The sequence below is a fragment of the Diuraphis noxia genome, unplaced genomic scaffold, assembly GCF_037042655.1.
Source record: "Diuraphis noxia isolate RWA-SAM2 unplaced genomic scaffold, SU_Dnox_SAM2 contig0004, whole genome shotgun sequence".
Taxonomy (NCBI): domain Eukaryota; kingdom Metazoa; phylum Arthropoda; class Insecta; order Hemiptera; family Aphididae; genus Diuraphis; species Diuraphis noxia.
This window is the reverse complement of record NW_028301714.1, coordinates 70,772,299-70,787,375: the sequence shown is the minus strand read 5'-3', so window position 1 is coordinate 70,787,375 and position 15,077 is coordinate 70,772,299. Positions and strand designations below refer to the sequence as shown.

The window sequence follows — 15,077 nt, the reverse complement described above, 5'->3', positions numbered from 1 at the left end:
TTTTGGTAATTAACTGACATCACAAATTATCTATATAAAAGTAATTATTTTTAAATTTTGTTGTTTTTTTTTAAGAACAAAATAAGACAATATATTTTACATATTTTATTCATTTTTAAAATTTATGTTAAATAGTAATTATAGGTGTGAGCAGAATCCTGTTTCAGGTATGGCTTTTAATAATGTTTTTTGATCACCCACCCCACCACACAAAAAAATAAAATAGACATCATTCAAAACCTGATAGGTATTGCACCAGTCACGACAATTTATATGATAAAATTATTTAAAATACTTTCCGATTTTCCAAAAAAATTTGTTATTGACTTATTTTCTAAGTAAACAACCTGATATATATCTAAAATTTTCTCCCTCAGGTGTGCCTATTAGCCACACCTGTGTGCGCTATGATAGTAATGCATTTTACAAATTACTAAGTACTTATTGAGAATACAATTTTTTTGTCAAATAACTTTTAGGTACAAAAATAAAATACTATTAGAAAATGATACTTATTACTAGGCAATATAGGTATTTACAAATATTATAGATTCTTAAGATATATTACTTACAATACAATGTTATTAAATTATCATAAAATACTTTAAAAGTAGTTACTAATTTTCAGAGTTACTCTTCAACGCTAATAAAAAATATATGTAAATTCACCTTAAAGGTATATTCTAACTAATTTTTCCTCACTTATTTAAGTGAAATACTTAAACCCATCTGGCTTAAAAGTTATTTATAATATTTAAATACAATAATAAATGAATAATTTTTTTAATTAAATGTAATTGTTTGTATTTAGAACTTGCTCTCAAAATATTGTTTGCGGATAATAATGGAATATTATGTTTTGCAAAATCAATAATTAGCTCGGATTCAATAAATACTAAAATAATAACAGCTGATATTCTGTTCTTATTTCTTCAGTTAATTGAGTCATTTCCTACACTTATTGTTTATTACATAAAATGTATAATGGTAAATAAAAATAAAATACAATTAATTGTAAACATTCAACATATCATGTACCAGTGCTAGGAAGGAACTCGTTCCAATGATTTTAATTAATTTTCAGGAACTTAGGTAATGGGAATATTTATTTTTTTCTTGTGAAGTAAGATATTGAAATATTATTCATTTTTAGAGACAACTATTTTATTCGTTTCTTTTTTTCTTAAGATCTATTATTTTTTAATTTAATTTAATATTTTTACAATAAGGTATTCTCAGCTTGTGCCATCTATATTTATAAATATATTCTTAAAAATATAGAAGATTTAAATAATTTGTAGAGGAAATGTTTTTATAATTTTTTTTAGACAATTTAATATACAAGGTGTATTATTAAATTTATACTAAACAATATACAATAACATTGACAATTTTTACAACATTTCAAGTCAGTCATGTCCATATTATTGGTCTTAACTTTGAAATAAACAAACAAAATGCTTAATTAAACAATTAATTAATTCTAATTAAATTATATTAATACATTTTCAAACGTATCTATGAAGAAAAATGTTTTTTATTTAAGAATTGGAAATGGAACTAGTTCCTTTTTGCCAAGCACTGTAATATGTACCTATATAAGTGTGTTCTTGTCGATGAGTATGCATTTAAAAATATATATTACTAAACAATATGAACCTGCTTTATAGATTATATGTAATCTATGCATCAAAAATTCAAAACAAAGTGCAGACATAAGTATAAGAACTTATCAAATATATGAAAAACTATTAGAGGGAAATAATTTCAGTGATCAAATTGAAATCAATAAAATAATTGAACATCTAAATTATCAAGTTTCGTTAGGTGAAAAAATATCCCCTACAGGTAAATTTTTATCATTAATTTAAGTAATACAATGTAAAATAATAATGATAATGAATTTAGCCCGCCAGCATATATACAATCTATTTGGTGTAATTGCTCAACATCATCCTATGTACTTAAGAAATTATGAAGATAAACTCATGAATCTGTTTTGTTATGAACTTCAAAGTCAGGTTGATAATATTTATTATTATTATAATTATTACTATATTAACAAATTTTTTGATTTATTTCAACTTTACAGATAGAAAAACAGGAGACAAATTTCAAAAAATATTTACCTCCTGTGGCTATAGGATGTTTAAATGGATTGACTGGATTTTTAAATAATTTTGCAGATCATATTGAAACTCGTGATTATTGTTTACGTTTATACAAAATATTAAAAAAATTAATTGGAACTGTTGAAGAAAAAAAAAGACATGTTATTAATCGAAGTATAATACAATAATAAATGAAAACCATTACTTGCTATGCCTAACAATTAATTTTTTAAAACAAAATATTGTTTTCAGCTGGTTTAAATTTATTTCAAAGACATATTCCATTATTTTTAAAGTTATTATTTCAAAATTCAGCTGAAGTTATGTGGTTCCAAAAAAAACTTTGGGATTGGTGTTTATTGCCAAATATAGATGATAAAAAAATTGGATTATCTTCATTCGAAGTTCTTTATAAAGGGGCTTCAATAGAATTTGCAAGACAAAATAAAACATTTGAATCAAATATTGGAAATAATCAACAAGAAATGATAAAAGTATATATTTATATATAAATTATATGATGGAATTTCTATTAATACTATTTTAAACAAATTTATACCCAATATATATATAATAATATAATATATTATACCCAAAACCCATTATAATTTACCCTCTTCACACTTAAAATTTATACTTGGTATTTTTTAGAACATGATTATATTTTTAAAATCAAAGTTATGTGATTTTAAATTAAATCATCCAGAACATGCTGTAGTAGTAAAAAGTATTGGCTGGTTAGCTGAACCCTGTAATAATATATTGGGAGAAGAAAATTTGATTGGTATATTTACTATTTTATCATTACAAGCTGAGGAAAAATACTTAAAGTATATTAATTAGTAAAATGATTTTTAAACACTAAAATACTTACCCTAATTTATGTTTACTTAGTTGTCCACTGGAAAAAAAGTCTTATGATCCAAATGCAGCTAATTACTTGAATTCATTATCACTAATTATAAAAAATATTAAATCTTTAAACACTGATCAAGTTTTATTTATTCAAAAATTGAGCATTTATTGTTTTAACGATTTTGCATCTGCTCAGTCAAAATCTCAGTGGCAAGACAATATTAGTAACGCTTTAATTATTTCTATATACTGTCTAGCATCGTCTCATGGAAATATTTTGGATAAGTATTTAAAACAATTATGTAAGTAAGATTGCTGTATTTTTTTTAAAAGATTATATCAATTTTTTTAATAAAACTGATTTTCTTTTATAGTTTATGTAGGATTAATAAAATCTTGTTCACATCGTGCAGCTGTTGATGCTGAAATAGTAGAAGAATATACCGGGCATGTATTAATTAAAAGTACTAATTATGTTTCACTTTGGATATCTTTATTAAAAGCACACCAATGTCATTTGTTTGATTTATATTTAAGTAAGAATTTTTTTTAATCATATACTTTATAAATAGAGCTTGTGTTGGAGAAAAATTTGAATGTTTTTCTTACAAAAAAGTAATCCAGCTTATAAGTACTCTTTTAAATTTTGATGACTAAGTTTTCATTTTTATCTGGTGAAAATGTTGTTCCTTAATTATGACTATAGCCACAGTTCTTTCTCACACAAAATAGTTATTAATAGGTTAGGTTAGGTACACTTGTAAGACAGATATAACATGTGCAAGTGTAGACGGTTCAGACATTTAGTGTCCTCTTTAGAGATTGTGACACCCACACGTGTTGTTTCCATCTTACAATTGCTTAATATATTATAATTGCTATTACATATTATACTCAGCAGATCACATTTAGCTCCATTAGTTTAAAAATTAGAGTGAATTTACCTCTTATAAAATTTAAAGGTAAGAATATTATTTAGACAATCTTATGAGCTTTTTATTATATTTTAATTTTAAAGCGAGTTATAAGTGTTTTAAAATTATGCATTTTTTAACTCATTTCAAAATTAAAATATGAGATTTTCTAAATAATATTCTTACCTTTACATTTTATAAGAGGTCAATTAATTCTAACTTTTAAACTAATGGAGCTAAGCGTGATCTGCTAAATGGTACATTTTACGCACTTATAAGACATATACAACACTTTCAGATAGCACGTCCTCTTAATAATAACAATATATAGAGTAATATTATAGACTGACATTCTGACTTGTTCAGAATTATTTTACATATATAACGATTATTAAATTAAAATTTAACACAACCATTACACTTAATGTACAGCTGATCGTTGCCCACACACCGGTTAATTTTTTTTTATCTTATTCAAAATCTAACATAGGTAACAATATCTGAAGAATTGTGTAGATTTTATCCAATTATATATTAAGTTCTTAACAATTTAAATTATTTTTACAGATATACCAATAACGGTGAAATCAAAACTAGAAAAATCATTAATGTGTAGTTTTATGTTCAGTGTTTTGAAAATAATAAAAAAATTAGATTTATCTACAAACAAATCTTCCAATGAAGTATGTAAAATTCCAAGTTTAACTCTATTATATTTATTACAACTTAATTCTAATATTATTTTTTTTAGCTTGAAGTTGATTATATTGCCAAAAAACCTTCAGATATTACAGCACTGGTTAATTTAGTGCAAATTTACAGTGGTATATTAAATAACCTTGAGCTCGATATTGAAACTGCATCTTCGTGGTTACCATATACCCTTAATGTTATAATTAATCATTCTATTGAACTTCCAACTATTAGTTCAATATATAGGATATTAACCATTATTTTTCATGAGTTAGATTGGTGTGCATTTTTAAAGAATATTAATAATAATAATACCAAAGAAAAAATTATAGAATATGTAAATTGTGTTATGGTATATGTACTTACATTTGATGGAGATTTACAATATTGTTGTCTTGAAATGTTAATGAGTTTACCTTCTACTATTGTTAAAGAAATATTTAATATTCAGATAGCGGAGGTAGTAAAGGTAATTATATTAAGTATATAAGTTAAAAAAATATGACAAATATTTAATATTAACACATAATGTTTTTGTAAATAATTATTTATAAGACTACATTAATAGTGGGTTCGACATTTTTACCCTTGGCAAAAAGTGCTGTAAATGCTCTTGAGAGATGGCAACATGATTTATCAAAGAATGAAATGGATCAACTATTAAAATATATCATGCCATATCTTGATTTGTTACTTCGAACTAAAGGTTTGGTTTTATTTAAAATATATAAATTTCATAATTTTCAGATACTACAAAATTATTTTATTAGTTATCTTTAAAATAACAAATTTATTTACATAATTTACTGGCATTCTATGAAAAATATATTTATGATTATACATCTGTTTAGGATATGACGACGAAGTTGAATTAAATAATTTAATATTAGATCAAATGCAAGTACAAAACAATAGAAAAAGAATATTAACTAAACACAATAAATTAATTACAAAACCGGAGACTGAACTAGAGATTGTCCAGGTTAAAATTCTTGAATATTTTGCTCAATTGGATATGTCTACTTGTTTAAGACTCCTGGAAGACCCAAATGAAATTATAAGCTATCCACTCAATATAATAAACTACAATTTATCATTTAATGATTGCAAAATAAACATTTCTTTTGGTGAGTTAGGTTTTCAAAACAATACAATTATTTAAAATTTGAAGTTGTATCTAATGAAAAATGTTTATGTCTATTAATTTATTTAGATCATCTTCTTCCTAGAATTTTAGAGTTATGCCAATATTGCAGTAATCGTCAAATTCGATTTATTGCTTGTGAAATTTTCTATACATACATTATTCTTTATCTTGGAAATAGTAAGTTTTTCATATTAATAATCTCAAGTTTAATTATTTGATGTGAAACAATACTATTTTCTTTATTTGTATTTTTGCTTAATGTTAATGTTTACTATTTAGACACATCTCTATAACCTCCTCTCCATTTTTATATGTGCTGTTTTTTTTCTATTAAATATATTAAACATAAATTCATAATCAACTAAACTATTTCCACTCAGATATATTAAAAGCTTTATACTATATCTAACTTCATGTCTTTCGCTTTCAGACTATTATGTCCTGTAATATTCTATGGTAGTATTATGTATTTTATTGTTTCGTAGTTTACAATTAAATTCATTTATTTACTTTCTTCAATGAAATCTTCTACCATTATCTGTAGGAGGACACCTTTGGTTTTTTATAGTACTATAGAAGCATTTTGTCATCAAAGTATGCTACTAATTTGATTGATTATAAATAAAAAAGCTTGACTCCTATACCAGTATTTAGTTAAACATTTAATACTATTCTAACCATTTCCTTATGTATAATATTAAATTAAAACTGCACTATTTTACGAGTTATTTTTTAATATTTTTGGTTCAATGGATTTATTTTAATTAAATTACCAAAATATTTTGTAATTAAATTTACATTTTTTCCTTGCTATCTGTAAAAATTACACTTCATTTATATGTATAATTTAATATGCTAATTGTGCATTTTAAATGGATTTAAGACAGTAAGAAAATATTTTTTCTCAAAAAAATGACATAATATGAACAATTATTGACTGCTATCATAATTATTTTTTAACACTGAAGAATGTAAATCAGGCATGTCTAATTTATAGTATTAACTAAACTGAATATATTGAGTATGTTACTATGCACTACTATTTATTTTTTAAACTGTATTTCTGTAACGAATTGCAATCCTATACTTATACATATTGTTATGGATTTGCACTTAGCGACTCCGTAACAAATAAAAAAACAACGAGACGAAATTACTTTGGCTCAAAATTATATTCTTTATTTAATTGTTATAATATTTTAAAATGAATACCCTGAAATGGTCTGTAATGGTAATGCGTTACTCAAAGACTGCCTGCTACGTTTGCGGTTTATTCAGCAAATTCCTTAGACCAGTCGTATGGAGAGGGAGTCCTACTCGCCTGTTATCACACACGTATCAGTTTACAATATGTTTAATTATTTTACAGCTAAATACATTAATACTAAAACATATATAGAATAATGTTAAACGCAGAATTCAGTGGTTCTTAACAATATAAACAAAATACATAATCAATTTTTGTGAAGTAAAAAAATATTCATTTGCAAGACACCTTATAGCAACCTATGGGGATCTAAAATCACATCAAAGAACATTCCCTAAGTTACAAAGAAAATGTGTATAAATTTCAGTAGTTTTAAAGGCTTATAAGAAGCCTTATACATTAATTTTTAGTTATATATAAGATATTATATTCAAGTTGTATTTCTGCATTGTTATTTGTTATTAATTTATAAATTATAGATCTGGTTTTAGAACGTTCTAAACCAACTGAAATGGAAATAGTTACAAAAAAAGTTATTCCAATTGTTATAAAATTAGCTTGTGATATGGATGATCTAGTTCAACAACTTTTTGAACCTTTAGCGATTGGTATTGTGCATTATTTTGCAAGTGGAATCCAATATAATAGTATTTATACTCCAATAATTATTGATATATTAATGGTAAATAAAATCTTATTTTTTTCCCCCAGTATTCCATGACATACTAATTAGATTCAGTATAATAATTAAATTGTATTCATGGATTACTTTTTACAACATAATTTATATAATAATATCCATGACCGACTAGTTCAAAAAAAAAAAATATATTATCTATTCTGTACTTTTTTTTATATATTTGCAGGATAGTATATCAGAAAATAGCAATGAAGCAGTTAGGGATTTTTCTTCGAAATGTATTATGGAATTTTTACGCTGGACATTAAAAGAAGACAATTTATCTCAAAAACTTTCAATTAGTTTACGCATCGTTATAAAAAAAATTATATCCTTTTGTTTGCATTCTGATCCAAATAAGCAGCTAGGTAAATATTATTTATAATGAAACTTAAAGTACCTATGTTATTAATACATCTATGCTTAATTTAAATCTATTTCATTTGTAGTTTTGATTACTTATAATTAAAAATTAAAATATTTTGTATTTAAAGTTAAATTTTTTTCTTTTACAAAAAATTATAAATTATATAAAAATACATTTAAAAGATTATTTGAATACGATAGCTTTAAATTTAATAGTGAAATTATACAACCACATTATTGTAAATCTATATTTTTTTTGCTTTTATTGAAATCTGATCAATAAATCAATTATTCTATTTAACTCTAATGTATATTATATATATATTTAGGAGCTGCTATTGCTTTTAATTCCTGCTACTCTTTACTTCGAGAAGATGAAACTGTTATTAATGAATTATGGATTCAATTATTATATTATTTTGTTGTTATACTTGATTCAAACAAATCAACAATTTCAGAACAACATGTTTTAAAATCTATAGATCATCTACAAAGAGTATTCTTGGAAAAATCAAACTTATTTAATGAAGTAATATTAAATTAAAATATAATATTATGTATTTATTTAAGTTATTTTAACTAAATATAGGTCTGTATTTCACGAATTACACCAAAACCATTTCTTGGAACTCAATTATTTGATGTAGTTGAATGGCTTTTGAAATATATTGGATCACCAACGATCAATTGTAGATCAAAGTGCTTTGATCTAGCAATTAACCTCTCTAGGAATGTAAAAGGTAATAAGAATAAAAACTCTACTTATATGTTTTTAATCTTTAAAAATAAGAGACATTATATTTTTGCAATTTTATTTTGAAGTTTTTTAGAAAATAAAATATTTTATAAAGCAAACGTTTTTGGTATTCAAATTTCAAACATATTTACACCACATTCTAATATACCTCCCAACCCAAACAAGCTAAACAAAATTGAAAATTTTTTAGACATCCCATTAACAATGTCACTTCCCGTGAAACACACATCGCCTAGAGAAATAAAAAATTGTATACTTAAAACTTAAACTAAAGGACAAAGAATCAGCTGGTTACAATTTAATCACCATTCAAATGCTAAAATTTCTCCCTTATAAATCCATAATACTTTTCATTTATATAACTTAATGCTAAGATTATCATATTTCCTACGTATCTGGAAGTTTTCTACAATAATTCTCATACATAAACCTAACAAACTCAAAAATAAGGCATCTTTATATTGACCTATCTGTTTACTAATGGTGTTAGCTAAATTGTTTGAAAAAATATTGCTCCTCAGAATCCAATTGGTCACCTAAACCCAAAAAAGAATTCCTGACACTCAATTCGGCTTTAGATCCAAACATTTTACCACCCAACAAATTCATAGGATTATCAATAAAACATCTTCCTCATTCGAGGGAAAAAAATACTGCCCTGGCGTCTTCCTTGACGTATCCCAAGCATTTGACCGAATATTGCCATATTTGGCATCAAGGTCTACTTTTTAAAATAAAAAAATTCTATCGGCACCTCTTTATTTAATAATTAAATCATACCTTTCTAACCGTTCATTTGTTGTTAGACAAGGTAATGCGTTCTCTTCCTACTTATAAATTCATGCAGGAGTCTCTCAAGGGAGTGATCTGTCCCCAGACCTTTACAACATTTTCTCTGCCGATATACTAAGGCTTAGCAACTAAGCACTGATAACATCCTTATTGCTACATGTGCTGATGACACAGAAATTTTAAGCGACCATAGTTACAACATTATAGTAGCCTCTAATCTCCAATCGCATTTTATAAAAATAGAAAAATGGGCATCCAATTGGAAAATCAAAATTAATGTCGAAAAGTCCTTCCAAATTCCTTTCACTTTAAGAAGAAAAATATCTCCTGTCCTTAACTTTAAAAAAAAGGCAATCCCAAATTAAATATCTGGGTCTGATCCTAGATAAACATTTCACCTGGGGTCCTCACTTAAAGGAAACAAGAAAAAAGCTTTGCTGTAGATTACAACCCCTCTGACCTATCCTCAAATCAAATCTTTCCCTCAACAATAAAATAACTATAAGTTGATGTTAAGACCCATCTGGGCTTATGGAATACAGATATGGGACTGTGCTAAACCATCCCAAACAAATACAATACAAGCATTTCAATCAATTACTCTACGTTTACTAACTTCTGCACCCTGGTATGTTTCTATCAATTCACTTCACAACGACCTCAACATTGAAACCGTTACCACAGTTGCATCCAACTACTACAAAAAATTCCACTCCAAACTTACCACCCACAACAACCCCCTTATAGCCAATCAGGGCGGAGCAAACCTACCTAATAATCCCACCCGCCGGTTAAAAAGGCATTGGTGTACCTACCCCTGACACCTTTGACATATGAGGGTTCGGTTCTGTCACTGGACAGCCTCCCTCCTCATATTTTATCATCATGTAAATATTTTGTAAAAAAAAAAAGAAATCTTACTTGCTTATTTTACTTATGTTACAGATTGTAAATATTCTTTTTTAATAAAAAAAAGAAAAAAAGGTTGCATTTAGCCTATAGAATACTTTTATGCAACTTTACAATTATAAATTAAAATTTGAATATAAATTAACGTTATTGTTCATTCAGATGAATTTCTCTAACCAATACAATATAAGTATATAGTTAACAATTAGCTAGACTTGGCTTAAAAAGGTTTTCTATGTGTGATGAATAGGGTTAGGATGTTTTGTTTATGAATTTTGCAAATTTTTGCACATTTGAATTTTGATTAAAATTTTTATAATTAAAATTCTAAATCTTTTTTTTCATATTTTTACAAATATTTTAAAACAATTGAAAAAAATTTAACATATTTATTAATGTCATATTTAATTAATTTAAAATCATATTTTGATATTTTTCTGACATTTGTATGCATTTTCGAGTTTTTTAGGCTATAAACATTCTAAGCCTAGTACTAATAATAAAAATAACTATTGCTCACACTTCATCAAATCTAAAAACTAAGTCAATAATTTGTTTTGTCATTATGTGCAGACAGACAATATTAGTTCAGAAATTTATTAAGTTTATATATACCATGATAACAGGCCACTTATAATTTTAAATTTTATATTTTTTTTTTAAATAGAAGATAAAATTGTGTAATTCTAATAATATATTGGACCACTAAATAACTGTTAAATTTTTCAATAAATGTTTCTATGATATTTTTATAAATAAATTAAATATTCAATTACAGATCACTATTCATTAAAAAGTATATTAAATTCATTTATAATATCACATGGAGAAAAAGAATTAATTAACTGTATTGAACGAGATTTAAATTCATTTAAAGTTTTGAAGAACGTAAGCATATTAATACATTGGTTGAATCAACTTATTGCTACTTTAGATTGTTATACATCACTTTTCACTGGAAACATGGTGGATATTAAACTACTGAAAACTCCCTGTTCTTGGTGAGAGTTAATGGTTATTTAACATAAGTACCTAAAATGATCTCCAATGTTAGAACTTATTAATTATTGTTTTAGTAAACCATTATAAAAAGTTCTTAATGTATAAAAATAAATAGTTTGTTTCAGTCTATTCATCAGTTTTTATTTCATATAGAAGAGTTCAGTTTAATGGAATGGTTAACTTATTTGAATATATCATTCAAAGAAAGTGACAAAGATATTATTATTCAATCCAGACATTTTATCACTTTAAAAAATCTTGTTATAGTTGGTATCTTTCAATTCATAAATGTATTTGATAACAATTTAGTATGTGAATTATTAGATGAGGCAAATCAGGAGAAAATTTACGATCTTGCTATCAAGTAAATTAATTTTATTTTTACTACAACTAAGGCTTGCTTGCATAGATTTTTAACTAACAGACTGGCCCTACTTATATTAGCAACATAAAAGTGTTGTAATCTGAGAAATCAATAAAATTATAACAAACAAACATATACAGCCACTTGTGCCTGTCTATCAAAATTGGATAAAATACTTTAAAAAAATATACATGATTCTTGCAATGCTGCTATTATGTACAATTCCATTATATTAGTATAATGTCTTCAGGACCTACTAATTAATCAATTCTGTTATTTTTTTTAGATGTCTCTTTGATTGTGAAATGGTCTACTCTGATGAAAAATTAAGTTTCCATAAATCAGAAATAGTTCAATACACTAAAATAACTTCTATTTCAAATAAATTTAACAACAAATTGAAAAAACATCTTTCAAAAAATTGGTCTGAAGTTGTCTTCAATTTTAATACACTAAATGAATATACAATAAAAAAAAATTTTGTTTCTGCAAATCAATTAATCCTTGAATGCAATATACTTTCAATTGTGGTAAAGTAACTCATTTATATTGCAACATATATAAAGTGACTTGAACTTTTATTTTAAAGTTATATATTTTTTTTATTTACAATATATATTTATAGGATCTTGAAAAAGTTGTAAATCGAAAACATATTCTTGAAAATTTATTTAAATATGTGTACAATGATGGAGCAATCGTAGATTTTGAGTCAGTTAGATTGTCATACCTGGAAAATTTGATAGCATTTTTAATAAACCTTGACTATACGGTATGCATTTAAAAAAATTTATTTAATTATAAATTGTAATGATTCTTATATATTTATTTTCATCATTTTAGAATGATATAATAACATTATTAATCATGGATAAAAATTATATTATTGAATCCAATAAATACAAACAAAAAGTATTTGGTCTGTATTTCTTTAGTTTATTTAGTAAACCAATTACTAAGTATTTTTTAAAAAATCCTGACATTTCTTTTACAAAACTGCTTACTGAATACCCATTAAATGATCAGACATTTTATGTGATATTAGAAGTTCTTAAAACATTGAATAATAAAAATAAGTAAGCTATACATTATACTCATTTTTAATTATTACAATTAATTATTATGTATATTATTTTTAGAGATGGCCAAGGAAAGTTACTAATTGAAAAAATCATGAATAGTGAAAAATTCTGGGATCAGTTTAAAAATATATTTTCTTGGAATGAAATATTTGAATTTGTAGAATTATCATCAAACTTAACTGATACATTTAGAAATGAAAGCATGACATTTTTCCAGGAATGGATTTGTGATAATTTGACTAATAACAATTTGAATATTTATCATAAATCCCGACTTCTTGGATTATTACCAAAATTAGTTTCAAGTCAAAAATATAAAGAGCCCCTTGATTATACTGTTAGGTAGTATAATTTTATTTTTAATTCATACCATGAATTATCTATTTGGTAAAAGTAAATACATAGTTAGTAATTTTGTTTTTTTTTTTTTTTTAGAAAATGTCTAATTGATTTCAGAGATAAACATTTTTCTGAAACCTCGTCAAAATTAAAACCACATAGTATAGATCTTACTAATCTTGTAACTACTTTTCAAAAAATCATAACTGCTATGGAGTTAAGTTCTTCATATTTATTATTTGAAATGATAGTTGAATGGTGTATTAAAGATCCCAACCATGTAATTATTGAACGAGTAGAAAATTGTTTGAATTATTTTTTTAAAAGGTAATTTTAATAATAAGTTTTTGAATATACTCAATTTGTCACTGGAAAAATAAATTATATAATTTAGGAGCTAAAAACTATTAAACCATAAAAATTAAGTTAGTCTATTGAACCACTTACTGTTTTGTCTAAAATGTAGACTTGGAATTATTAAGGTTTGCTTAAACTTATATAAAACAACATTTTATTATTTTACATGTCACAATTTTGGTCCCTAATTTTTAATTTTATCAAATAAATCATAAAACCTAAAGATTTTTAATAACACCTAATGTATTCTACAATATTTAAATAAAAAATTTTAAAACTTAATATAATTCTTATACCTATGTATACCTAATTGTTAATTAATTTGTTTTATGTTTTATTTATTTTAGACTATCTGATGAAACTCAACTTCTATGTTGTAATTTTGTTTATGAAAAGTTTCGAAATGAATTTATATCTGAAAGTAGAAGAGAGATGATTGCTAATATTTTCTTAATCCCCATAATGTCTTTTTGTAGAAAAAATGTAATTACAAAAGTCTATACTGATATAATTGATTTTATTTTGAAGACAGTAAATGAAAATCTTTTGGCAAATGACAGTGGAAAAGTAATTTGTTTATAATCATTTAATTTATTATACAATTTATAAATTAACTGTTAAATTATCATGTATCCAATAATATGTTAATACCTTGAGTTAGCCTATCCTTATATCCTAGATATATAAAAGAGCTTAGTTGACTTAATTGAAAAAACTATTCAATAATAGTATTTCATGGCGTGGGTTATAGTGGTTAGTTAACTATCTGACTAGTCACGGCACCAGCTATGCTTTAAACGTCGGCCACGGTCACCTGGGATTGTTTGGGAAAAGAGGTTTTGAATGATTGGCTTTCGGTGGTTTACTAGTTTAAAATTGAAGATTTGTATAGAGTTTTAGTAACATTTTTAACTATTGGAATGAGAAGCCAACAATATTTGTATTTTAAATTTTAATCTAAATTCAATGTGATAATATTATTTTTATTTTAGGCACGACATTTATTAATATCAAAAATAGTTTGTTTTAAGCTTATAGAAGAGATATTCAAGTTCTTTACCAACATAGAACTTAATGATGGTTGTACTATACCATACACATATAATGGAAGCCAATCCAAAAATTTAATAACTCAGTTTAGAACTGCGTAAGTTTATTTATGTAATGTTACAAAAAAAATAATCTATATTAGTTAATACTTGTAATTTATTTGTCTGTAGTGCTGTGAAAGTTCGTTTTAGTAATGTTGATTACACAAAAGGATCTAATGAAATAAAACATTTGTTTAGACGGTTACATTGTTATTCATATAATGCACTAATCACTATTATTAGCAATACCGAAGATGATTTGAACAAATACACAATATTTTTGTTTAATGAACGTCCACCAAAACAATTTATTTGGAGAAATTTAGTAGATTGTACTATGCGTTATGAATTTCCTATAGATTTTGAAATGGTATAATAATAATTAAGAGTATTCAAGTATTATTAATTTTAT

General features: G+C 24.7%; 1 protein-coding gene across 4 annotated transcripts in view; it reads left to right on the top strand.

Moving 5' to 3' along the window:
* The window catches only part of LOC107168245 (DNA-dependent protein kinase catalytic subunit-like), a 32,123-nt gene that overhangs the window by 2,665 nt on the left and 14,381 nt on the right, over positions 1 to 15,077 (top strand). For 3 of the 4 annotated variants that reach the window (XM_089227890.1, XM_089227891.1, XM_089227889.1), the window contains 27 exons: positions 812 to 987; positions 1,671 to 1,848; positions 1,909 to 2,021; positions 2,093 to 2,285; positions 2,364 to 2,605; positions 2,763 to 2,941; positions 3,006 to 3,268; positions 3,341 to 3,502; positions 4,448 to 4,563; positions 4,632 to 5,042; positions 5,129 to 5,279; positions 5,425 to 5,700; positions 5,787 to 5,897; positions 7,407 to 7,609; positions 7,794 to 7,974; positions 8,302 to 8,501; positions 8,562 to 8,712; positions 11,209 to 11,431; positions 11,548 to 11,796; positions 12,083 to 12,326; positions 12,422 to 12,568; positions 12,640 to 12,872; positions 12,936 to 13,220; positions 13,314 to 13,544; positions 13,922 to 14,141; positions 14,567 to 14,721; positions 14,795 to 15,035. In XM_089227890.1, coding sequence (XP_089084016.1) covers positions 812 to 987; positions 1,671 to 1,848; positions 1,909 to 2,021; positions 2,093 to 2,285; positions 2,364 to 2,605; positions 2,763 to 2,941; positions 3,006 to 3,268; positions 3,341 to 3,502; positions 4,448 to 4,563; positions 4,632 to 5,042; positions 5,129 to 5,279; positions 5,425 to 5,700; positions 5,787 to 5,897; positions 7,407 to 7,609; positions 7,794 to 7,974; positions 8,302 to 8,501; positions 8,562 to 8,712; positions 11,209 to 11,431; positions 11,548 to 11,796; positions 12,083 to 12,326; positions 12,422 to 12,568; positions 12,640 to 12,872; positions 12,936 to 13,220; positions 13,314 to 13,544; positions 13,922 to 14,141; positions 14,567 to 14,721; positions 14,795 to 15,035 — 5,534 coding nt within the window. Of the gene's footprint in view, positions 1 to 811; positions 988 to 1,670; positions 1,849 to 1,908; positions 2,022 to 2,092; positions 2,286 to 2,363; positions 2,606 to 2,762; positions 2,942 to 3,005; positions 3,269 to 3,340; positions 3,503 to 4,447; positions 4,564 to 4,631; positions 5,043 to 5,128; positions 5,280 to 5,424; positions 5,701 to 5,786; positions 5,898 to 7,406; positions 7,610 to 7,793; positions 7,975 to 8,301; positions 8,502 to 8,561; positions 8,713 to 11,208; positions 11,432 to 11,547; positions 11,797 to 12,082; positions 12,327 to 12,421; positions 12,569 to 12,639; positions 12,873 to 12,935; positions 13,221 to 13,313; positions 13,545 to 13,921; positions 14,142 to 14,566; positions 14,722 to 14,794; positions 15,036 to 15,077 lie in introns of those variants that run through there. The other variant, XM_015517592.2, reaches the window with a different exon arrangement.